The sequence below is a fragment of the Rhinolophus ferrumequinum genome, chromosome 8 (genome assembly GCF_004115265.2).
Source record: "Rhinolophus ferrumequinum isolate MPI-CBG mRhiFer1 chromosome 8, mRhiFer1_v1.p, whole genome shotgun sequence".
In the NCBI taxonomy this organism is placed as follows: Eukaryota; Metazoa; Chordata; class Mammalia; order Chiroptera; family Rhinolophidae; genus Rhinolophus; species Rhinolophus ferrumequinum.
The window spans coordinates 69,713,281-69,739,438 of NC_046291.1; the positions used below are offsets into that span (position 1 = coordinate 69,713,281).

The following is a 26,158-nucleotide window of genomic DNA, read 5'->3' on the forward strand; positions in this document are numbered from 1 at the left end:
CTCTATTCGTTCTCCTGAGTGTGTTTAAGAGCCCGGTGATATAGTCTGTCAGCATCAGTTTGGGAGGTCTCAAGATGTCTTGCAGTCCACTTGCACAGTAGGTGAGTTCCAGAGAACGGCAAAGTCTTCTGATTCTCTTTTCTCCAACTTTTGACCTGATTTTCCAGGCCGTCTGATTGAAAGGTATAGGCTAGGTAACACTCAACAAGACTTAAAAATACCAACTGAGAACTCTAGGGGGAAATAAAACTATAAATTCATATTTATGAAAAGCATCACTTAGGGAAAGTTTCCAAGATATATTAATTGGGCAACAGCTAGTCAGATTTTTCAGGAAATGAATCAAAGTTGAATACCTCCCACTGTAAATTATAATAAATAAACCTCTCTTTAGGATGCTAATATTAGCCTTTCTTTCTAATTTGTGGCTTTTAATAAAAATAAATGCATTCATATTTTCCTTTTTTTTTTTCTCGCCATGCCAAGATTTCTTATGTACTACAAAATTTGGTTTTAAATGCCTGTTTTAATTGTATATGAACCACTGTAAGTGCCCTGGTACTAACACGTTAAGAGCCTTTAGTGACTTCGTATGACATTAACCTAGAGTTCTATATATGGACTTGATGACATGGGGTACTCCTGAGAGCAGTCATTTGATTGATTTATAGCATTGCTGTGACAACGTAGAAACACATTAGGGCATTTTCAGAGGCAGCATGGAGACTATAAGCCAGGACAAGTGTACTGGCATAAATCCTCAGTAAATATTTATTAAGATCAATGGCTACATACAATGTGCTGACGGCAGCCTTTTGCTCTGAGTTAAAATTAAGATGAATTATGTTATTGGTGAATTAGGACCTCCTCTTTGCTTTTAAAGCACAGGACAGGTTTGGGGGCTTTTGTTTGTTTGTTTGTTTTCACATAACTTATATATCTTACTTGTTACCAGACATTGCCTCATAATGTTTACACGGTCATTTAACCTATGGCCGCAATGTGCTGGTTTGGTGATGATGATGTTACCGACAGAAAGGTCTTGGATAAGGGCCAGGATCAGATGGTGGTGAGTCACTGGACCTCTAGGTATGTGTCAGTTTTCAGGCCATAACAGTCAGTTCATACTCACATTCGGCAGTGCTCAATGAGTAATGGCAAGCATTGTAAAAAGCAGTGCCTTTTAGGGAGGGTTCTTTGGAGGTTTGATGGAGAAGGAGGGCATCAAGGCCCATCCAGTCTACAAGATATGTATAGAAGGCAAAACTCTTGCTGGCTAGGGATAAAAGACTAATTTCTTCTCCCTCATGTAGGTTTTCAAAAATTTGTAGTTGCAAAGCCTTGTCTGGACCTGCATTATCTTAGATATTTTTAGGTGCCACTTTCAGCACTTGGGGTATATTTTCTAGGATGCCTCCTTCCCCTAAATAGGTGTCCTTCAAAGGTAAGAATAAGATTGAGATTTTAATTTATAGCCTGGATTTAAAGAAAATTTAACTAGAAGGATCTTTTAGGATAAGCACATAAAATTTTGAATAATGAAATAAAGGCAAATAAAATAATTGTGCTTCTATTTCTGCAACAAAAGAAAGAAAGGATATTTTCACATTTTCTACAGTCTTTCACAGGTAAGCCATAAACTCTTTAGTAAGTGCTACCTGTCCAGCAGAAAATATGATCTGAAGTATTGAATCTGCTCTGCTGAAGTCAAATCAGCTGTGTCAAAAGGAAACATTTTTTTCCCCTTAAAAACTGGTCTGGGGTGGTGATTTTCAGATTCCTGTTTAGAATCACTAGTGATCCATTCTAACCCTTGTTCGTGGATCACACAGGATTCAGATTCTAACATAACCCTATCTAAGACATTCAACTTTTAAATAAATATTATAGATAGAGCATAAGACCTAGACATCTCTTTAGAGGTTTGTTATCAAAATTATTGCAACTTGACCTCTAATTCTCAAAGAGAATGACTATGACTCATATCCATATTTTCTGACATAACGCCTGTGAAGGCGTCCTGCATGTTGTCTTGTGTTTATGTCATTGATTTGCTCCATTGATGATGCCTATAAGAGACCTGTGCTTTCTCCTCACGGTGCACCTGCTCCTTCAAACACTTCTGCTGCAGTCTGAGAGAGGCAGGCAACCGTGAGTAAACAATTAGGATGATACCTTATAGTATTCCACTATGGGCCGAGATCTCCATAAATACACTGAACCTGAGAAGGGGGTTATCTGCAGTGTGTTTCTAAAGAAGACTGTTCAAAAGTATAGGGCACACGATATTTTAAGCAGATTTATTGTGCGTCTTAAAGGAGGCAGATATTATCATTCTCTTGTAAGGATAAAACTGAGGAAAATAATTCAGTCAGTGTTTGCCCAAGATCAGGCAGTGCCTTAGTTTAGCCTGTACTAAAACCCACATTTCCAGACTTGTAGTCCGGTGCTCATAGGAAGAATAGAGCTATTTGATCAGTCCTATGCCAATCCCTAGATGGTGATTCTGTCTCAATTCGCCCTCTATCCAGGCCAGGGATCAACCCTTTTTGTGTTGGGTGGGTTGCAATTTCTATGCAAGTTGGGATTCTCCCTAATAAGTAAAGGTTGTTCTCAGTTGGGACTTTCCCTAATAAGTAAAGGGTTAACGACAAAGGGAGAATTTTAAGCTCAAACCTCTTCAGGCATTTGAATGCTGAATACATACAGTTTATTAACCAATCCATGTTGAAAAGTTTGCTATTTTTCTCTCACCTCTTGAATTGAGGAGTAAATTAGAGAAAGGAGAGAATAATAGGAAGACACAGGGAGACAAACAGAAAGACTAACGAAAGGAAGAACATTGGGTAATACTGAATCCCCTAGATAGGGCTTCACATCTTCCAAACAAAATGTTTTTCTTAGGAGGAAACCCCTCATTGTAGTCTAAAATTTTGGTCTATTCTAGGACATTAGGTATCATTTAGATCTGAAAATCTCATTGAGGAAGAGCAATTTCATCAGGTTTCACAGTTAGGGGAGAGGTGCAGACCTAGAACTGCAGCCATTCATTCATTTGTTGTTGGTTCATTCATTTATTCAAGTAATCATGTCACTACCCTGCTTCAAGCCCCTCTATGTCTGACTTCCTGTTGCCCTTCGAATGAAACTCAAATTCTATAAACATATCTCCCCTGACTGCTTCTCTCTTCTCTCATATCTATTTTCTCCCTCCTTCAGTGGGCCCCGATCACTCTGGCTTTCCTTCTGTTCCTCAAACCTGCCAAACTCTTTTCCTCAACGTATCCTTTTCACGTCCCTTGCTTTCCCCTGGACCTTCTCTTGACTTATTTCTTCTCATCATTGAAGATTCAATCTCTTTAAGAGAGGCATTGCCAGGCCACTGGATCAAATCCCCACCCTGCTATCCTTTATCATGCCGTCTTATTTTTTCCCTCATAGAGCTTAGCACATTCATTCTTATTTGTGCACTTGCTTCCTTATTTATTGTGTATCTCTTGTCTGGAATGTATGAGCTTTGAGAGCAGCAAACAGGTCTGGCTTGTTTACTATTATGTTCACAATTCCTAGAACAGTGTCTGGCACATAGCAGTTGCATAATAAATATGTGTTGTACTAAGTGCTAAATTAATTTTTAAGAAATATATTGAAAATCCACACACGGAACACTAGAGATTCAGAAAAGAAAAGGAAAGAATTCTTACCCTAAAGAAATTCAAAGCCTGGTGACATCAGGCAGTTGATTTTCTACTCTATTACACATCCATTAAATTTCACTCAGTAACTAGCAGATTCCTGGAGATTCAGGTAACCTGATTTCCAAAAATAGGCATCCATTATGATTCCAGATTATTCACTGGGAAAGTAATTATGCCTCTCATTTTGCCTGGGTTAGACCCTGTTTACAACTATTGTATTAACATAATCATTTTGCTTTCAAAAGTGTCCCAGCCTATATGATTAACTATATGGTTATCCTATTCCTTGTCAGCCAAATATTAATAGTTGATAATTATTGCAAGTTAGAGTAGTTTAACCACATAGACTACATCAATTCAGGGATGTGGAAAGTCAAATCATATCTCTAGAAAGGGGTAACATCCAGCTCCAATTAGTGAGGCCAGAATTTCCCCAGTCATGTTCAGTAGTTCTGAGAAGTGCAAACAAGAGTCACAAGTGACATATAAAATGCGTCAAGGATTCTTTATTGTGCCAGAAACTATTCTGCAAACTTCACTTACATTTCCTCATAATTACTATTATGACTCATTTTATAGATGATGAAATTAAGGCTTAAAGGGGTTAAATAACTCCTCCAAAGTCACACAGCTAAAAAATAGGAAGGTCAGAACCCAAATACACCTCTTTGTGATTTTTGGCCCCAAACCACTATGCTTATTGCTTCTCAGACAAACAAGTAAACAAATAAGTAAATAAATTGGTAAACTCTTCCTGTACTTGAGTAGATTTGAGTAGATTTGGGGTTAAACCATGTTCAATAGGCTACTTTTCTATAAGACTTTTTCCTGTCTGTAACATGTCAAAGTGGTCGGTACATCTTCAAGGAGTGAGGTGAGCACAGTGTCTGCATCACTAATTGGGCCATGGCACCCTTTTTTGTGAGGAGGACTAAAGTTCTGCAGAGCAAACTTCGGTTAATGCTACTTCAAGAACCCGAGCAGGGCTAGCTATCCCCTTCTCTGGGGATCAGCCCTCCATGTGTAAACAGAGATCTACACACTGAGTCCTCGTCAGGGTCTTCCTTTGGGGTACTCCATTTTTCTTAGCTCTGAAAGGAAGAGACCATCCTTGGACCCCTGAGGCTTCATGGTCATAGCGTCCAATACTTACCTCGGTGCTTTTAACCTTTCATTGTGACTTTTCACTCCCCATACTGAACTTTCTGATTTTTCACCTCATCTTCTTTCCATTGACAAGCCTAGAAGTCTCCCCATAGCGGAAACTTTAAGTTTGTTTTAGCCAATGTCCTTACTACAACTTGATAGCTGAAAGCTCCTGACCATTTGGAGCACAGAAGACAAAGATGACAAAAGAAAAACTTTTCATAAGAAAAAGAGAACAAATGCATGGGCCCGTTTAGGTCCTCTCTGAGACTTTTGAGGTAGGTGGGTAGGGGGATGGATGTGGAGGAAGACTAGCGAGAGATGGAGGATTGCACCTACATTTTTCAGCTAAGCATAATTGTGTTTTCTGGGTCCAGCCTAGGGTGCTTCATTCCCAGGGAAGGGGAAGCTGCAAATAAAGGAATTAAAGGGCAGGATGAGAATTCCTCCTACATAGTGTCCTCACTGCAGCATGGGCTGTGGCTAATCTTGTGTGTTCCCGTTCCCAGTGCAGTAGAGTTGAGCTTCAATGACTTTTTCCATTCAGTTATGAGCAGCCTCCACTTTTCTTTCTTCTCTGCTCCCACCTTCCCTACCCATTCTCCAAACCTTTCTGCCTCCTCCTGAGTGACTGAAACTGACAGGTTTCAGAAGCCAGCCTATTACTGTGACCCAGGCAAGCCAGTTGCCACATCTGAAATAACCTGGCTTGGCTACGTTCCATGGCCTATATACCTGAGACAAATGATTTTTCAATAAAATACAACCACTTAACCCTTCCCCGCCCAAGATTTGCTTCCTATGTTTTATAACTATGTCTTAACTTGGATAACAAATTTTTTGCTTTCATAAATGTTCATGAGGTTCCTTAGACCAGCCCTTATTAAAACGATTTTAACGGAATTCTAAATAGTTAAAATCAATATGCACACAGATTCAGTTTCCCATCTTCTGCTTGGCTTAAAGAGTCCCATCCATCAGTAAAGCGTCCTTGAAGTCTTGAAGTTGTCCCAGAACCTTGGTCTGGAAATAGATCCCGCACCATCACCCTAGAGGGCGCACTGTTTACATTTTCCGCAAGTAACGAGATAGCGCTCGCTCCCAGGCTCCATAAAAGGGGAGGAGGCGGATCAGTTTCCTTCTCTCATTGAGAAAGAAGAGGATTGGAAGGCCGAGCGTATAAAGCCGCGCAGAGAGCGTGAAACAAAGCAGTCGGATCGGAATTGGACTTGGGAAGCGCGGTGTGGAGTCAGGCATAAAACTTGGTGGAGGAGAGTAACGAGCCTACTCCTCCAGCTCTCCTCGTCTGTGCCGCGCTTCAGGGGTTCCCACCAGCCTTGCAATTTATTTTTGTATCTGCTTTTTTATATATAGAGAAATATATATATATATTTTTTTCCTCTAAAGAGAAAATTCCTGTTCCAAGAGAAAATAAGGCAAGATCAATGAAGGAGAGAAGAGCTAGCCAGAAATTATCCAGTAAATCTATCATGGATCCTAATCAGAACGTGAAATGCAAGATAGTAGTGGTGGGAGACAGTCAGTGTGGGAAAACCGCGCTGCTGCACGTCTTCGCCAAAGACTGCTTCCCAGAGGTGAGTGTGGCGGGCAGGAGACGCGGGATCCCCCGTCTCCAGGTGGGTTTCCCTTTTGCTTTCCTCCTTTTTTTTCTTTTTTAAAGCTGTCTTTCTCACCCCTTACTACTTTGTCCCTAGTTATACTGCCGGGAGAGGGAAAATGGGCTGGAAGCGTTTAGGATTGGGATGTTAGCTTCTGAAACTTGTCGGATCGTGTGTGCAAAACCTGAGGTTGGGCGATTTGAACCCTCCTGTCTTGGAGAGCCGGGTGGGAAGAATGGGGAGTCAGAGAGGAGTTTAGGTAAAGGTCCCCGTATTTAGCGTCTGACCTAGTATGTGCAGGGTTTTATTTTTTAATTGAGTTGGAAGCAGTTTTTCAGAGGGTGTTCTGCCTGGGTCGTGCATTTTAAGATAACGTCTTTGCCCTCTGTCCTTCTGTCCATTTTGTCCAGAATTACGTCCCTACAGTGTTTGAGAATTACACGGCCAGTTTTGAAATCGACACACAAAGAATAGAGTTGAGCCTGTGGGACACTTCAGGTAAGAGAGTCGGCGGACCGCGTGGTGCTTGGGGCTGATTTCCAGCCGCTCCGCGTTGCTCGGCGGGGCTCTGGATCTCATGCCTGGCACGCTCTCAGCACCGGCCCGCGCGCCTCCAGCGTTTCAGCGTCCCTGCGTTAACATTGCCTTTTCCTAGGGATTCCCGAGGTCCCTGCTTAGTGATAATCTGTCCCTTCTGGGTGGGGGCGGGGTGCGACAGTGGGAACGGGGTGAGGGTGGCAGTGGGGAGTCAAGGGCGCTGTGTGCCCGCAGGGTGACCCCGCGGTGGGAACCGCTTGTAGCCGGGTGGCCACGGAGCGGTTGGCTGGCAGGGCTGCGCCGAAGTCTCCGCGAAGCTGCCAATGGTGCCCTATGTTGGGGTCATGCCCTCGCCGCCTTAGACCTCTTGGCTCCGGGCGGGCACCCCTCCAGGATCTAACCTGCTGCTTTTCTGGGCGGCGGGGGTGGTGGGAAGTGGGAGGGTGGGAGAAAATCCCCGAAGCGACGCAGTTACGTGTGTATCCCGCCCTTGGGGATGGGGGAGTAAAGTGAGCGCAGGCTGCCTCTGTGCTGGTGACGCTTACAGCCAAGAATGCTCTGGCGGCTGGGCAGCACGCGGCCCGCTGGTCGCCAGCGCCGCCCCAATGCAGACCTGCAGATCCGAGCTGCCTTCTTTCTACCCGCCCCTCGCCCCCACCCTCAGTGATCTGCCGTTTCCCCCCGCCCATGCCATTCCCCCTTGACCCCTATTGCAATCACCCTCCTCCAGCCTACGAGTCCGCAGGCCGCACTATTTGCCTTTGACCTTCCTGTCCAGTTGAATTATTGGCGTCGTGATGAATTATTTTCTAGGGTCTGGGGTTCAAGGCCGGATTATCGCCTTCCCACGCGCCCACCCATCCACCCTGGCGTGCAATGGTAGGGAGGGAGGGCCGGTACCCCCCCCCCCCCCCCGCAGGGAGAGAAGACTTAACAGCGCGCGGCTATTAGGGGTCTAGGGATTTGGCCTGAGTCTAAGGCGGTGAGCGCGGAGGGCACTACCTGGAATCTCAGTCTGGGATCCAGGCACCCGCCGCTCCTGTCTGCGGCACCGGGGAGCGAAAGAGTGCCCCCTTTCAAGAAGGATGTTGCCACTGGAGGAGGTGGAGCCACTGGGAAAGCCGGGTGAAGACCCCTGCGTGTATGTCTGGGAGTTTTAGCAGGGAGCTGGGCTGCCGCGGGTGAACCGAGCCAAATCCCGGGTGAAACTAGCCCGAGTGCCAACACGCAGGTTTTTGCTGGTAGGCGGGGAGGCCCCGATATGGAGCTGCGCTCGGCTGGGAGTGGCTTCATTGAGGTGCTTATTTCTGGGCAATACGAGTTCCCCACAACCCTGGTCTTTACCTTCTGGAGCCCAGGAGGGACACAGGTTTGAGAGCACAAGGAAGGGGCCGGGCTGACAGGGTCGCCAGAGGCAGTCCTTGCACAAAGACAAGCGCGAAATCTCCCACGAGCGCCTCTCTTGGTCGGTGCCAGATGCTGTGAGTTCTGCAGTAAGAAACACCGATTATGTTTCTCCCTGGAGAGTCGGGCTCTTCCTGGAGCCTCGCCAAGGGCAGCAGAACCAGAACCTCACCGTGTTTTGTATTGGGGATTGCAGTCTCACAATTATAGGGAAGGTGTTGATAATATTCTATTGTTTCTTAAGTATTTCCTATCAGAATTCTTACAGAGCCTCGTACTTAATGGGTTCTAATTTCCTGACATATCCTGGTGTTTGTTCAACCTGGTGGCAGGACAGCTGTTTGGTACCAATAATTAACACCAGTACTCCGCCTCCCAAGCCCTGCTTGGACCCAGTGCATGATAAGTATTTAGGTGTGGGGTCTGTGCGTCTGATCCAGTCATTGATACAAAGCTGTTTAGATCTTAGCTACTGGTTACCACGGATTTCTGTGTGCAAATCCCCTACCTCCCTGAGTCTCATTTCATTATCTGAAGAAAAAAAAAAAAAAAAAGAGGCGAGCGAGCCAGATAATGTGCAGGATCTCTCCAGCTGTACAATTCTTGGCTTTAACGGCCTGGACAAGCCAGTCTTTTTGTTTCCCAGGATGCTGGTTGGCTTCAGCTGTTAGTCCCAGTGGCTCTGGCATCCCATGCTGGGGTTTTCACCACCCACAAGCAAGCCAGGTTCTGAACAGAGCCACTGCTTCCTGGTGGATTTAGGAAGGAGACTCATTTGGTTGGGGGGCGGGGGGACTGGGTGGGCTTATAGGAATGCTGGGTTATACACATACCATCTCCAGAGTCACAGGACCACCAACAGAGATTTTAGATTAGGTGCCCAAAGGGCTAAATTGACTTTTTTTTAGAGAGAGAAAAGGGCACATTGTTTTTTCAGAGGCTAGAAAACAAAAATGTGGGCAGTTTATAGTTGTAGGCTATGCTTCATATGTGCAGATGAATATCACTTCAGATATTTTCAAGTATTTCATTCAGACTCTACGGTTTGTAGTCTCTGCATACATAGCAGCATGCATGCACACAGTAATCACACAATAAAATCTGTCACATAAACAAATGACTAATCACATCCAGTTTCCAAGGAGATGAGATTCCCTGATATTTATTATCACTGAATTACCTGTGCACAAAGAATGGCAACTTTATAAACATTGCCTTTCATCAAATTAAAGATAATCACCTGAAATGAAGTCTGTAGTAAGATAATCACTTGCATTTTTATTTAATGAAACACAACCTATGCATGTTTAACTAAAATATAAAGGTTTGGAAAAACTGTGATTAAGAAAATATCACTGCAAAATTATTCAATAATGAAATCTTAGTTTGAAATTAGGTTTATACAAATGGAAAAAAGTCAATAGGGAATTAGAATCCCACTATGATTGTGAGGCGAAATGTTAGTTAATTAAACACAGTCACCAAGCATTGCTTAAATTCTAAGAATAGATTTTGTCACCAAAAAACGGTTTGTCATTCATAAGCAAAATACATGTAGCAAGAACCATTGCATCAACAGCTAATCATTTCAAGTGTTTTTAACATTTTTTCATTGCATCTCAATGGAAAATTTCTGAACAGGATTATTTTTTGATAAATGTGTGACATTTTCTTTACCCACTGAGACATTTGTTTAGTTTCAGGTTATGAAAACAGCATATACCTGATGCCTCTTGATGCACTTTTTTTTTCCCAACTGCTAGCAGTTTAACTCGAGATAAGATCTAAGCCAAGTCTCTAAAGTCCTAAATGTCAATTTGTTTTTTCTTTCTAGAACTTCGTAAAGTTAGAGATCACTATGGGAAAAATTAGGTGTGCCTAACTTCTCTTACATAGAGGCGAGAGATAACATAATCTTTGTCCTTTGAATGGCATTCATGCTCATTTAGCCTCCTAGCAGAGCGGCTAACATTTAGGAGACAGAAGTGGTTTCTTATCTGGCAGCTGTACTTGGAAGGCTTCTCATAAGGGGTCTCCTTTTCCCTCCAGTAGTCATAGGATATGCACAGATAAAACTGCCAGTTCGTGTAAAGGAAAGAACAAGTACAAGCAGGATTTGTGGGGCCCTTTTTGCACCAAGAGAAAAGATAATTCATTCCCCACTTTTTGAGGCCCAAAACTTAACAGTGCCACCCTTCTTCTCTTTTCTTTCTCCTCCTTCTCCTCTTCCTTCTCTTCCTTCTCTTCTTCCTCCTCCTCCTCCTCCTCCGCCTCCTCCTCCTCCTCCTTCTTCTTCCCTTCCCTCCTCCCTTCTTTTTTTTTCCTGCACCTGCTATGTGCAGGCCCTGTGTCAGGCCTTAGAGATGCAGTGTTAACTAAAATAGGTCCTGCCCCCTAGGAGTCTTACAGTCCAGGTGGGGCAGGGAGTGGGGAGAAGGAAGCTCTCCCCATTTAGTGTAGCTCACATTCAACCTAGGCTGAGCCAATTTTGTCAAGTTCTTGAACCCGAGTGCCCTGTTCCACCTGGTTGTAGTGTATTTCCATTGTCGGATATCCCTAGTGCTGATAGACCCTCCTCAGACAGGAGACAGCTCACCCCTCCCCTTCCCAGTGCACACACCGGTTAAAGCAACCACAGTGCCACTTGGCCAATTGACTTCTGATGGCAGCTTAAAGTCATACCAGTGACTTAAGTAAACAAAACCTTTTACCTATGTGTGTGGGGGGGAGGTGGTTAAAGATAGTTTTTGGACACAGATCCATAATTTCATGATTTTAATGAGAAATATTCCTTTTTAATGGTAAGGTGAACATTTTTATTAATAGCTGCAAAAACGCTCTGAATGATTTTCAAATTCAATGAGTTTCTGCAAAGCCGTGGGTGACAAATGAGACCAAAATAGTTCTAATACCACGTGCCTCAGAATTTGCCACATTTGCCAAGTGTGGCGGCAATTTGTAGCATGGAGCCAAAAGCCTACTAATAATAGAAACTGTCATCTGAGGATCACCACATCTTTTCCTAAGTGATTTGATTGCAGTGTAATTCCACCACGTGTGATGTAGGCAGCACTAATCGTTCATGCCAGCTTTTTAACCAAGGCAAGTTAATGCGAATTTTATTTAAGGCATATTATTAGTTTTAAAATACTCAATTCAGCTGCTAAAATTCTGCCACAATAACTGTGCTATTGCCTCATGAACACTCTTTTGAATCTTGTCGTGATACAAGCTTCTTTTAGGCCCTAAGTGCTAAAGTTAGCACTTCCTGTATTAATTTTTAGCACTGTTAACAGAGAATGTTGTATTCTTTAAGTTTTATACTTAAAGGAAAAGGGAGGGAAGAGAACACATTAATTACTCATGGCCTGACTTTAAGGACCAACTCCTTTACAAACATAAGTCTAACTGTCGTGTTGTATTTGTAGCTTATACATTAAGTTTTAAGAATGGCCTTGGTGACAAACAGTCTATAGACACATTTCTTAACAGGGATGGTAATGTTTCAGCTGTGTTGCAGATTAATATATAAGTAATTCAGAAAAGGAGCTTCAAAAGCCATCACAGATGCCTCATGGTGATTTAACATGTGAATTAACGCCTCAAGACAAGACATACAGAAATGATTACAAAACCCGTAAACATTGTTTAGGGCCTTCTCTCTGTGCATGGACTCTCCTAGATGCTGTGGGAACAGGGAGGGGACAGTGCAAAGCTGAGCAAGACCAGCTTCTGCCCTGGATAAGGTCCTAATAGCCTTCTTTGTGGTGCTATAGCACTTGTTTATCGGAGGGTGATTCCCCAGGTTCTAAAGCTGGTTTCACCTAGCAACTAGAAGATGCAAAGAATCCTGGAAGGCCACAGGGCCAGCCCAAGCCCCTGACTGACTCACTGCTTATTGAAGCCCACCACACTTCCTTCCCTATGTCTAGAAGTTGACTCAGTTCTTAAGTCTTTAACATCCCTCCCACTTGCAAATAGGCTTCCTTGTCATGGCTAACAGGGAAATGAGATTTTTAAAGTTGAAGAATATTAACTTAACCCTTGGTAGAGAGAGAACCAGGGCAAGAATTTACAAAGAAACCAAAAAGACACATGGGTGCTTGTGATGTGACTATCAAGGGCAAAATTGCAGAAAACCAGATAGATAATAAGGTTGTAATGATCCCTAAGAGCTTAGAGTTTCAAAACCAGGTTCAACTCTCTGAGTTTTCACCCTGAAACTCTTTAAGAGGTATGGATTAAGGCAAAACAGATAGCTCTGATATTTGGATGGAAATTTCCAATAAGCAATACATTAAGCTACTATTTTTGGAGATGTGTCCGCCATGCAACAATTTCGATTTAAACTAGGGATCAAATTTCTAAGTCTACACCTGTCTAGATTTTTTAAAAAAAATTTAAACCCCATTTGTTGCTGGGTTTTCTCCAATCTAGTTTCTTACTCAGTTGCACATTTCAGTGAGGCATCCAGATTGGTCATTCTGATGCCACCTGAAATAACCAGATGTTTTCTCATTAATCCACCTCTTTTGCATGTAGAGAGGACTCTGAGGACCCATAGGTTCTCCAATTAGATCATGGTACATGGTGAACTGTGTCAAATGAATTAGTTGTGCCTCAGCCATTTTCTGATACCCTTTTAATGTCTTCTCAGTCGCCATTATTGGCAACTTCACTCAGAGACAACCCCCTCCCCCACAAAACAAATTCCATTATCATGGAATGTAAGCTGCCTCCGAAGTTTGGCCAGGTGTTGTGCACATTGGTTTTGAAAAATGAGCCTGATGGCGTGGTACGTGGCAAGGCACATTGACTCGTGCGACTCTTCTCCAAGGAATGAAGTGTTATGCGAACACAAAATCTTTCATCTGTTACTCCATGATGTAATTTAAAAGAAAAGTTATGCACATCTACTCTTATTCCTAAAGTCCTATGTTTGATCATGGTTCCACTTTAAGTGGGATATTTGGATAAATATCTCAATAAATGGACTAGGAGTTTATTAAGTATGACTCAAAGCTTTATTTACAGCCCAAAATAGCAATCTTACGTCTGCCTCTTTGACTTTCCAACTATGCATACCTGCACTGCCTCCCCAAAATTGGAAATAGTGATTCTATTTTTATAGCAACACAGAAATGCTCCCCCCTCAAGTTTTCCTGAAATCTGTTCATAATTCCCCGTCATCTGAACTTACGGAAGCAACAAACAAAATATCCTTCCTGGGAATGTTTGGTGCATATTTGCCGGCATGGCATTTGTAGGACAGACTGTTTGAAAAAGAGTTCAGCAGAGTCTCGTTCTGAGCCAGACACACAAGTTCTGCCCGGACTTGATTTACATTGTTGAGATTGTTGCTAATTGGAAGCTTTCACTCTGAATAGAGGTGACAGGTGGAAATGCAGTCCTGTCCTAACTGCAGATCACACTGTTAGGTACCGATGTTCTCGTGGTGGTCCCTCAAAATACCAAAAGGTAATCCATTTTCTCTGCCAAAAAATATGTAATATTCCTAATTTTATTGTTCTTGTTAGGAATTTCTTAGGGGGGAAAGGGACGTTTTCCAATTTAAGATTCGAGTAAAAGAAGTTCTATTTATGTAATCAACGAGAAGAGATTTTAGTTCTCCAACTCCTATAGAGCCTTACAGGATTTGAACAGGTTTGTAAAAGGTTCTATAAAGCTTCCCTTTTGGACATGAATCTTTTTACATGTATATACATTTCATAATGTACATATATGGTATGTTCTATCTTTGTGAAAGGATGACGGAAGCAGGCAGGTATGTGTCTGCAGAATTAGTTTCTGGGTGAGGCACTTTGTGACTGTTCTTGCGCTGGAATTACTGCTCTCACTCAGAATTAATAACCTTGAAGACAAAGATGGGTAAACCTGAAGTTTCAAACACTTTGAGAACTTTGCTGATGTGTGCCAAACTTGAGGAACTCAGAGAACCACAAATGTGCACTTATTCTAACCTACTCTGGAGCAAAGAGCAAAGCCCTTGAATGGTGGGGTGTTTTACAAACGTGGTATACAAACGTGGTTTTCTTTCCAATATGGAGTTTTCCTGAAGTTTTCCCTTGACGGTCTGACTGGTTAATTAGAAAGGACTTTGGAATAGTGCTGTTTGCTTCAAGTTTTATTCAGCACAATGAGAAGAAATGCTTCATTTGAGATTTCCATATGTGTGAAGTCTATTCCATATGCGGAGATAGCATTTTACTTGCAAAAGCTCAGTACCTAGACTTACTACTGAATTTGGCTGTAGGACATTCTTGGGGACTAGGGTATACACATCAGTGTCTACAGCAGTTCAGGTTTAGTACTTTCCTACATAAGAAAAGTTCAGTGCTCTTTCTTGTGTTTAGTTTTACAGTTACCCTGCAAGCTTTTCACGTGCATCTTTGAAAATACATGTACAGAGAGAGAGAGAGAGAGAGAGAGAGAGAGAGATAGTTAATGTTTTGCTGTTTGGCTTAACAGAATGTTTTAAGGCTTTTTCTGGAGGTGTGGAGGGATATAGGAGTTAAGGCAGGTATTTTTCCTCAGTTTGGTGTCACTCCTGCCTCCCCCACATTGCTTCTCACTTAACGGGCATTCCTGGAATTTCTCTTCATTTTTTCCTGGCTGGTGAGTTATCCCTCACATGCCTGTGATTACACTGTGCCCTCTTCGGCGTCGCTTTCCTTTGTGCAGTAGCTTGGGCTTTGGAGAAGAGAAGAGAGGAGAATGCAAAGTGCTTAAACCACAGTCAACACTGTTAAATTACACAGGATTTGTTTTTTCCTGAAGGTTCTGCTTAGCTGATGAATTGTTAGATTTTTTCTGGTAGGACAGTTCTTTTATAATTCTACATTAGGGGTGTGTGTGTGTGTGTGTGTGTGTGTGTGTGTGTGTTTACTATGACAAAAATAGAGACAATAGATTTTTTAATCCAAAAAGAGTTTTAACCTTACCCATCAAAATGTAATGAATAAGCAGTCTTGTTATTTTTAATGACAAATCACTCTTGTAGTTAGTGGTTAGACAGATTAGGCTTATAACTAATAAATGTGGGCCCGGTTTTATTACTACCTTTTTGCTACTCCTGTTGATCTAAAAGTGGCTGTTCATTAACAAAGTAGTAGAGCAGGATCATTCCTAATGAGATCTTGTTAAAGCTCCTAAAAAATGTACCTTTTTACCCACACAAACAAGGTGGTTTATTTTTCATGACCTTTGCATACCTGTGTATTTTGGTTCAAAATGTAATTAAAACCAAATAAAAACACAAGCAGAAAACCAACCTCCATAAGAATGTGGGTGTAAGTTGCAAATAGTTTTCATTTTAAGTCTGGCCAGTGTCGAAATTTTGCAGCTATTTGGGTGTACTCACTAAGCACTGAGGCAGATTGCTTGATTCTAGTAAGCAAGGAACACAAAGCCAGATCCCCTTTGTGGCCATAAAAGTGCGGGAGGGAGGGAAACCCAGCACACAAAGGGAGGGAGGGGTATTCTCTGCAGCCACGTGGTGACTTAAATGTGGGAACCATTTTCTTGGTAGTCTTAATTTTAATGACTGTATTTTAACACCTTTATCATTGGCCAGCTGTCTTTCCTGAATTTTTATATTGGAAAAGATGGTTTCCATTGTTAGGCAGAGTAGTCATAGATCTGAGATTAGTCATTGGGCACAAGTCACAAGTCCTTGTGTCCTGAAGCAATAAGGCACCTGGAGATGCTTGTCCTCCCAAGTTCAGGTCTGATTGAGACTGAAAAGGATCCACAGCAAGGTAGTCTTTCTCATGTGAACGATTTCCAAGAAAGGGGGTCTCTGAAGACTGGGTAGGTTTCTGACAGTCCTCATTGTTGGAAAGCTCTGATTTTATGGATTTGGGGTCAGCTCATGTCCTGCTAACTTTGAAGAGCAGAGGAAATTCCCATGTACGTGGATTTCTACTCTGATCTGGAATGTTCTGACTTTGTGTTTGGAAAGAGATTCCCTAATGTTTACAGCAGGATGTGTGTCATAGTTAGACTTTGGACACTGAAACAGGAGAGGTTGCAATTGAGAAAGAACTTCACAGAACAAATACAGAAATACTGGTACACATCCACCATAAATAGTGATAAGACGTGTCATTTCTGATGCCTCTCAATAATGTTTAAATTTGTGAATTATTTGTGAATTATTCTCTTAACCTGAGATTTCTTTAAATGACTGAAACGGGAGAGCCGCAGCTTGTCATTTTCAGAGATATCCTCATTCTGATATGCCTTAATGTTTAAAAATGACATTAAAAAACAACATACAAAACTGTAAACCTTTAAGCTTTTGGAAAATGTCTTTCAGTTGTCAGTCTGGCTTCATCAGGGTCCTGATTCCAGATGTGGGTAGGGAGCTACTGCACCTCATGAAAAATTCTGGCTTAGATTGTTTGTACCTGGTCACACTGTTTTCCTTTCTGATTCCTAGAATATTCCCTTCTTCCTTGCTTGGTAGACACACCTGGTATGAAGTTGTCACTCTCTATCTCTAAAGCAGTTAGTGAAAATGCACAGTGATCCTGGTCCCTGGTGAATGTTAGGGACCCAGAACATACCGGGAATAGAAGATGATGTCCCCTAACTACAGTAACTTCTAGATCTAAAGGAAAGTGTTGTTTTGATAGAAATGTAAAAGATTATTTTAAAAGCTTCTTTAGTCTTTCTCTCCTCCTGACTTTTACTATTGAGGTGTTGATTTATCAAGAGACAACATGTCATGTTTTTCTGCTAGAAATGGAAGGTGATGTCAAAATGAAATTGGGTTTCGAAAAGATTTCTATGGCTTAGGTTTTCTTTCTCTAGTCTGGAGTCAAATACATATATATATATATGTATATATATATCTTTCCCCTAGTAACATTATTTTCATATTATGCCCCTGAAATGTCAGTATACTGAAAACGATTTAAAAAATAAATAGCATTGGCAAGCTGTATTTAATTTTATAGTCACATCATTTTATAATTGGCCTCATGTAATTGCTCATCCTTTGGGATTCCTAAAGGAGAAAGGAAGAACTTTCCTAAACGGGAGGATTCTGTGGTTCAATTAATTGACCGGTAACTTGAACCTTTAAGGTGCCCTCGATTTAACTCAGGCTGACATCCCTGGATCATGTCTCTTGTTGGTGTCTCTCCCAGAAATGGAGCTGTGTAAAAAAGTGACATGAGCCAATATGGCATTTATTACATGCTTTGGTTGTAGCAGGAAGAGAGTCTATATAAAGTTTGGGGGGTGAGTTTAAGTAAGGAAGCTCAAAGGTCAATGTAACTTTGTACCTTGTAACTTTGAGATAGAGTGGCACAGATGTGTTTACGGTGTTTCTCTTTGTACAGCTGACCCCACCCTTTTCCTCCCTCCCCCACTCACCTCCATCCTACTGGCAGAGCAATCCCAAGTTTTGGTCTCTTTCCAAACAAGTAGCGCCATTTATGGTGCATATTACCACTCAGCTTTTAATAGCAGCAACACTACCATAACCATAGTTCATACTTACTGATCCCTCACCAAATGCCAGGCCCCGCCTGGGTTTGTTAATCCCAGTAGATAATGTTGTCATCTTCATTTATGAATGAAGGATCAGTGCAGTCTTAAAGCTACCCTGCCCCCTCCTTTAGTGGTGGAGGTAGATTAGCCCTTCAGCCTATCTGGCTCCAGAAGCTTCTGTACTTCACCCAGGTGCCTTGGGCTTTACTCATTGAACTGTGCAGACTTCAGCTGAAGAGTCTGGCTCCTCCCCTTGAATTCCTGTCAGACACCAGGGAGGCTTCTTTCCTCTTCCAGTAGAAATGAATGTGCTACCGCTGGGCTTTTGTTTGTTTGCATTCATCCCCAAGAATTAGAGGAGGTGGGAGTGGGGCCTGCCATGTGACATTCAAGGGATTTACCTGAAAAGGGCAGTTAATGGATGACAGACAAAAGGGGATTTTCATCTGAAAACTTGTATATCTTTGTGTCTTCTCAGGTTCTCCTTATTATGACAACGTCCGGCCCCTGTCTTACCCAGATTCAGATGCCGTGCTGATCTGCTTTGACATCAGTAGGCCAGAGACTCTGGACAGTGTCCTAAAAAAGGCAAGTGCTGGGGGATGATGACACAGTTCAGTACTGGCTCGTGTCTGAAACAGAAACATGGTTGCCCTGGGGAGCTCAATCACTCGAGTTAATGCGCTGCTTTGTATTTTGTTGTTAGCACACTGCAAAGGGCATTCACACAGTGACGGGGTTTCCACACATGTGTGCCACCAGTTTTGGTGATGAAATTTTATTTCATTTTAAGAAACAGATACTCTATTAAAAGCCTCTGTGTTTATCCTTTGGCTGGAAATGGGGCAGCTAAAAATAATTATATCTGATTACTGACAAGCATGTCTCTCTTTCTTCTTCATTTACCCTATAAATTGTGCCTTAGTTTACAGGTTTACATCTGACCTCAACTCAGATAGTGAAATTAATGCAGTAATACCGTGTTTCCCCCAAAATAAGACCGAACCGGAAAATAACCCTAGCATAATTTTTTCAGGATGACATCCCCTGAACATAAGCCCTAATGTGTCTTTTGGAGCAAAAATTAATTAACACCCGGTCTTATTTTCGGGGAAACACAGTATCTATTTTAATAAAGAAGCTGTGTTTCAGTCGTGATGTTATTTGTTAGAAACCGAAATAGAACTAACGTGGAGGGATGAGGGGTATGTTTCAGATATTAGACAAGGGTGTGTTTCAGATTTGTGTGATCAGGTAGATGTCAGATACTGATACTGATAAAAACAATAGTTGTAATCGTGTTCTAGATGATATACGTACTACCTGGTTTCTGGAGGCAAAGGCAAGTGAGGTTGTGCGGGTAGAGAAAGGACGTGCGGAAGCTCTGGCTGGAACCAGGGGAGATGGTCAAGAGGAAGGGAGCCTGTTGCAGGTGGGTCCCGGGTCATGAGGAGGCCAGTGCTTCCTCAAGGAAGGAAGAGCTTTCCTTGGCTTCCACCAGCCTAGGACTCCACCTCTGGTACTAGTTACAGAAGGCATATGCTTGTCCATGGATCAGCATGTATTAGCCACTAGCTGTTTTCTCAGTCCTGGTCTGGAGTGCTCTGGGGGGTTTCAGAATCAGACCCTCCTGGAGAGCGCTCTCTCTTCGTGCACTAAGGCTTAGACAGGGGATATAGTGGAATGCAAGGCAGTTTCTTTATATTTTGTTTTTATTAGTTTATGTTTCCCTATCGTGTTTGACTGCATGTATTTTGTGTCATAAAATTAGGGTTTGAAGGGTGAATCGTCACCCATCTCTTTATTAAACATGACACGCTCAGTTCAATGAAATAGGAATTTCTTACAAGATCAAAGGCTCCTTTTCTTTTTTGCTTTTTAACTCAATTTTGAGTAATGTGTATCTAACGCAAGTGATGCTCTTGTTTGTCAGATTCAGGTGGGAAGACACCTTTTCTGTCTTCCCTGCTTGTAAAGAATTGCTGACATGCAGAGGGAGGCCAGAGTCATTACACAGCTGAAGAGCAACATAACATGTCTAGTGCTTGTCTGTAGATAAAAGAGTTAGCTTATTTACTGGAGTTTTTACTTGATGTAGCATCAGTTTATGCATAATTTATGATGAAAAGCCTTGCTCCTGTTTTAAAATTTTGCTTCCGTCTTCTAAGACCAAAATGAATAGTGACTTTGGCCTTAAAGGTATAATGAGTGTGTTTTACATTCATGTGAAGTTTAAGGTGTGTGATAACCCCTACCATGGTTTGTCTTGATTAATTGAATCCTTTAAGCCTTGAATATCAAAGGGGTTAGAGTGGCTTAAAGTGGCATAGATCATTTTTTTTTTTCAATTCACCTTCCAGTTCTTACTCCAGTGCCCTCTAGCACATGGTGGATGCTTCTAAATAATTGTGGGAGGAAGGGAAGGAAGGGGGGGGCAAGGGAAGCAGGAAGTTGGCGGATAAATTAGGCTCTTATGGAAAGTATATCACTCCCTTCAATCCTCTGGTGTACTTCGGACTGGAGTTCATTGCCCACAGTACACATCTAGATCTGGAAATGTCTCCTCTTGTTGTTGTTTTTTTTTTAAAGTTATTCCTGCAAATGTCCCTCTTGTCTAGTATTATATATACATAATATCATCATCCCCACTCTTCGGTGAATTCTTTCTGGAAGGCACAGTTATGTCTTAATCGTTTTGTGACCACCATAGTATTTAGTACAGCACTTAATACATATTTGTACATGTGGGAAGGGAGAGTCAGGCATGGATTCCTCGTCTCGGCCCCTCTGATCCCTCCTCCTCGACAGCCAGAGCTCTCCTGTGAACACTCTGAACTCCCAGCTCCCATCCTGATGGTCATCTCAAGCTTGAGGAAGTAAAACCACAAAAAGTCCTCTGTTTGCTCTTTGAGGGAACAGTTGGAATTCCTGCCAGACATTTTTGGAGGTTCTAACAATCCTTGTTAGATCACAAAACAAGTAGCCAGATTGGACTAAATTGAAATATTTAACAACTTACGTAACTTAAAAGTAACTCATGATGCCTTCCTACTAACCCAAGAGATGAGAATTTGCAATGTTGTAGTCTTTGTTGATTCAGTGACTGGAATGGAAGCTCCTTTAAGATAGGACGTTATTTATTAACTCTACCTCTAGTCCCTGACGTTTCAATAGAGATCTCCTATGGAAGCTGCTCCACCTTTCTTTATGGGATCTGTGAAGACATACCTACCTGTGCTTATGTTGGCTCTGCCTTACTCCCAGCCTTCTGTGCTGGGAAGTGTCAGCTCAAAATATCTAAGGATATATTCACTTGTTGGAATACATAATTATTCTTAAGGCACTTTTATCTTTCAGAGATACCCTGATAATTAAGAAATTATTGAAGCTATTTCTGACAATACCCAATGAGTCTTTTGCAGTAGGGACAGATACTTAGTCGTGGAAAGAGAGAATACATAATAATATGTGTGTGTGTGTGTGTGTGTGTGTGTATATATATATATATATGTATATATATATATATATATACTCCCTCATGGACCCACTTTAGAAAGTAGTAAAACTTAATATCTACTTAGAAGATAATTGCAAGTTTGCTTCTTCATCTGAAGTGACAGTTTCTTTTAAATGTCTTGTGTGAGTCCCATTTACAACATCTGCCAGTGGAGGAATTGTTTTCCATTATATGGATGTCAGCAACTTTGTTAATTTTTCATTGTTTTCCCCCATAGTGGAAAGGTGAAATCCAGGAGTTTTGTCCCAACACCAAAATGCTCATGGTTGGCTGCAAATCTGATCTTCGGACAGATGTTAGTACATTAGTAGAGCTGTCAAATCACAGACAGACACCAGTGTCTTATGACCAGGTACGTATGTTGTCAGCATGCCAGTGTGGATTTTAAAAAGAGTGACGGAAATGGAACATCATTCTGTAGTAAATCAAATAAAAAGTAGCCACTTTTCTGAAGGCTCAACCAGTGGTCAACTCCATGTGCCAAGACCCGTTACTAAGATGCAGAATGAGCATCATGTGTCCAGATTGTGACCTCTGTAAACACCGATAAAAACTCGTGGTTTGGGGCCTATGCCTTCACAACAAGCATCTAACTAAGCTCCTTCACGGAAGTCCATAGCTTGGATTAGTATCAAGATTGCAATGTGAATACCAGAGTGGTCTGGGGCAAAGTTTTGGCTGAAATTATAGTGATGCTTTGATGCTGGACTCTCTCAAAAAGCTTTCCAGTATTTTTAAAGTGGTTTTACTGTATAAGGATTCATATGTGTATATGCATAAATAGGACAAGTTTGGAAAAAATCTTACAAAATATGAACACTCTCTGATTTAGTAATCATATTGTACTTGATTGTAGAGGATATAAACAGTGAATGATATGCTACCTTGTATATCTCTGTAACTCCCATTGGAATTAAAGAGAATGTGGTCAAAATCAGTAATACTCTTTAAGAGAGAGTTCGTTTTACTTTACACTCGGAAGCACAATAAAATACTAAAACAAAACAACAACAAAAAAGTCATTGCCACTAAATAGAACACTCCATAAAACTGTCTTTTACAGAATCATCATTTCTTCAGGCATTTCCCCAAAGTATTTAGAAAGAACAAGAATTGGTTTCAGAAATTTATTCTTTTAAAACCTACAACAAGATTCTATAAAGAGTTCATGTTGAAAGCGCTAGAATGTTTTTTAGTATTCATTATTTGAAATACTACAATCTTCTTTGTCCTACATTTCTAATTAACAAAAGTTATTATTTCATAAGCTGTCTTGATGCCCATGTTCTTATATACACTGAGTTCTATGGTCCACATTTAGAAATCACATATTTTGTGTTTACTAAAGTTACTGATGTCGTAACAGTATTATTCCTTTCCTTAATTTAATTTGGAAGTTTAATTGCATACATTTCAAAATTGATTCTGTATTCCATCCTTTTCCCTTGCTTTTTGTGTAGCCTGTTGACTAGTCTTGAGTGCTACTGTATACATACACTCAAGAAAAGTTCCATGAGGTACTGGAGTTAGGGGCCGAATTACACCTGCCAGAATCATGTGCAAAATGCAGCATTTACATTCGTGATCTTCAGCTGACTTTTTTCCAATTGTAAGATTCTCTGGGTAATTCTGTACTTTACTGTGACCTGGAAGACGTAGGTGTCTAAGTCATTCTCGGTTACAGTTGATAGTGAAGGTGAATCATCTCGCACTGTTTGATGATTGCGGTCCTCACTTATTGATGACCCAATGATGCTAGATCAGCCTTTATCACCCCGGGGATGTCAAGTGTTATCTACTGAGTGATGATAATTGAGCATCTTAGGGTTGGGTCTTGATTGCAAATATTTATGAAATAATAAATCAGGCAGTTCAAATTTAAAAACTGGTATTCTTTGCAGCAGCACTTGGAAAATGCCGTTAACTTATTAGAAACGTTTTGTGATGCATTATTATTTTGTGGTATTAGAAGGCACTTTATAACTTTCCCCAAAGACTTACTGCTGATTACACTCCCTTCTTTTACTTCGCAGGGGGCAAACATGGCCAAACAGATAGGAGCAGCCACCTATATTGAATGTTCAGCATTACAGTCAGAAAATAGCGTCAGAGACATTTTTCACGTCGCCACCTTGGCATGCGTAAACAAGACAAATAAAAACGTTAAGCGGAACAAGTCACAGAGGGCCACAAAGCGGATTTCACACATGCCCAGCAGACCAGAACTCTCAGCAGTTGCTACGGACTTAAGAAAGGACAAAGCTAAGAGTTGTACTGTGATGTGAATCTCCTGTTACCTTTAATGAGGACAAGGAAATCTAGTGTAAAAAAAAAACACAAAAAAACACCAACAGCAAAACAAACAAAAAGGTGAAGTCTGAATGAAGTGCACAGCCCAAGTCACATATTCTGGAGGCTTAGGAGGCATTTGAGAGGTTGCTCATCTTTTTGGAATCCTGTCCTTAGGTTCGGTATGTAGAAAAATGGTGAGAAGTGAATACATGGAAGAGTTCTGAAGTGTGACTTCAAACATATGCCAAAAAAAGAGAGATTCAAATGGGCTAAAGGTAGATGAGGAGGCATGCGAGTACTTCCAAGAAGGAAAATCCCGCTTTGAATGGTGCTTGCGTTATTTTCTTTGTTGTAATCTAATCATGAATCTCTACTTTGATTTGATTTTTAAATGTTTTAATCTCCTTTACAAAAAGTATATATTAATATACCGTCCTCATTGGGGAACTGGCACTGTGACCTTAGCGATTAGTTTTCTAGAGGATGTGATCTAATTTCCTTCTAGCTCATCATTAAAATGGAAATTGTATCAGGACCCATGGGATATCCAGAGGAAAAGTTTGTGAGGCTTTGAAATCTTGCCTTCCTGAAGATAGCTGAGTGAGATGGTTCTAAAGAAAGGCTTTTGCAGTCTTGCAAGATATGCAGATGGGCACCACAAAGATTGAATAGATCAAATAGAAAAAAAGTGTCAATTTTTATTCAGTCTGATGGTTCTGTTCATCATTGTGATTGTCATTAAAAAGTGGTAAATTGCTCAATGTAATATTTTTGTGCGCTGTTTAGAAAAGAAGTTGTGATTTGTTTTCTTTTAATTTTTTTTATTTTTTGCCATCGTTGATGAAAATGCAAAGTCAAATAAAAGGTGTCTTGGTTTGATGTCATAGAGTGATCCAAGGGGAAAAACGTGTAGGTACTATTTTCACCTGAAGAGATAATGAATGAAGGAATAGTAGCAGAAAGCACAGTTTGAGTAAAGCTGTCTGGAATTAAGTTAAGTACAAAGCAAAAGGCCTGTTATTTGGGGGATGAAACTCCGAAGTTGGCAGCATCTTATCTGTTGTTGGTTTATTTCACTTTCTTTAAAATGAACAGGATAAGAGAAGGACTCTCTTATCCAAGCTTTAGAGAATCCTTAGAGGAAAATTATGTAATGTTCGTTCTGACACTATGCTAGCCATTTCTAGAGAGTGATTGCTAAACCTCACTTAACCAGATTCTGCCAAGGCCCATGTTCAATACTTGATTGCTGTTGTTGCATAAAATAATCAGCATTTAAAATAGTTTACAGGTGTTTTTTGACCAGTTCCTTTTAGAGCTTCTTTCCGAGAAGAAACCAGATCTGACCTGTTTTATTGTTGGCGCTTGTTGAAAACGAGCTTTCTTTCCAATGATAAAGCTTCATTTTTGAAGTGTTGAAGCTGTGCTCCCATTACATTGTGGCAGGAGAGGAGATTAAGGTAATTACAACACTTAGTTCTATGTCTTACAAGCACTTTGTTTTGTCTCTGCAAGAAAATACCATTCCAGTCATTTCCCACGAAATACAGATGTTTTACCAACATAATATGCTTTGACTGATGCAGCATTATGCTTTGGGCAGTATTACAAAATAGCTGGCAAGTGCTTTCTGTATTTAAATATTGTAAAAAGAAAATAAGTTATAACTGTTATAAAGCAGATCTTTCGTTGCATTTTTTAAAATGTTGAAGTCAATTTGTATGTTTGTTTGGTCAATGTTTCCACAGTATTTATTAAAACATACTTTTTTTTTTCTTCAAATAAAAAAGTAACCATGTCTTTATCTAAATGTGATCTGCCTTCTGTTATCTACTTCCTGATATAGCTGTTTAGTTTTGTTCTTTGACAGAGATGAGTACAGAATCTGGCCTCACATTTCCTGACCTAGTGGGCTTTGGAATTCTTTGATTCGTGGCAGTAGTAGTAGTTTCTTGGGAAAAGATAAATCTGCATACATAAAGGGTATTCATGATGATTTCAAATCACAGGAAGAAAATGGAGCCATAATTAGATTAAGTGATTTGAACGCAGATAAAAAGAGCCATGACACTTCCTGGAATGAACTTATAGAAAATGTGGACATTCCTTGAACACCTTCAGCAGTGAAACATTATGATGCAGTCTCAGGTCATGTGTTTCATTCTGATGTGAGGCTAGTTTGCTTTCCTGCCCTTTGGGGCCCCAAGCCTCAGTCTCTAACCCAACCATCCACCTTGCAATGCATGTTCTTTTTCACAGAGGTCAATTGTATGGATGACCCAGGTCCCAACTATGGCAACAGTAAGGGGGAAAATAGGCAAAACCAAAATGGCCTTGTCTATAGTAGCAGCATCTCAGTAACACAGGACAAGACGATATAGGCTCCTGCAGTGATCTGAAAGATGGAAAGGAAACATGAAGTAGCT

The 26,158-nt window shown here is 41.1% G+C and overlaps 1 protein-coding gene across 1 annotated transcript; it reads left to right on the top strand.

The window, feature by feature from the left end:
• Positions 1-6,029: 6,029 nt before the first annotated feature.
• RND3 (Rho family GTPase 3) lies at positions 6,030-25,542 on the top strand. The gene is made up of 5 exons (XM_033112548.1): positions 6,030-6,439; positions 6,874-6,961; positions 18,402-18,511; positions 21,658-21,792; positions 23,474-25,542. The coding sequence occupies exons 1-5, from the start codon at positions 6,290-6,292 to the stop codon at positions 23,723-23,725; spliced, it is 735 nt and encodes a 244-aa protein (XP_032968439.1). The 5' UTR covers positions 6,030-6,289; the 3' UTR covers positions 23,726-25,542.
• Positions 25,543-26,158: the final 616 nt, after the last annotated feature.

Bases quoted from the DNA above. Each gene is read 5' to 3' on its own strand.
- RND3 (XM_033112548.1), top strand. From the start codon at position 6,290: ATGAAGGAGAGAAGAGCTAGCCAGAAATTATCCAGTAAATCTATCATG. The intron at 6,440-6,873 runs GTGAGTGTGGCG...CATTTTGTCCAG, and splicing joins CCAAAGACTGCTTCCCAGAG to AATTACGTCCCTACAGTGTT. The intron at 18,512-21,657 runs GCAAGTGCTGGG...TTTCCCCCATAG, and splicing joins TGGACAGTGTCCTAAAAAAG to TGGAAAGGTGAAATCCAGGA.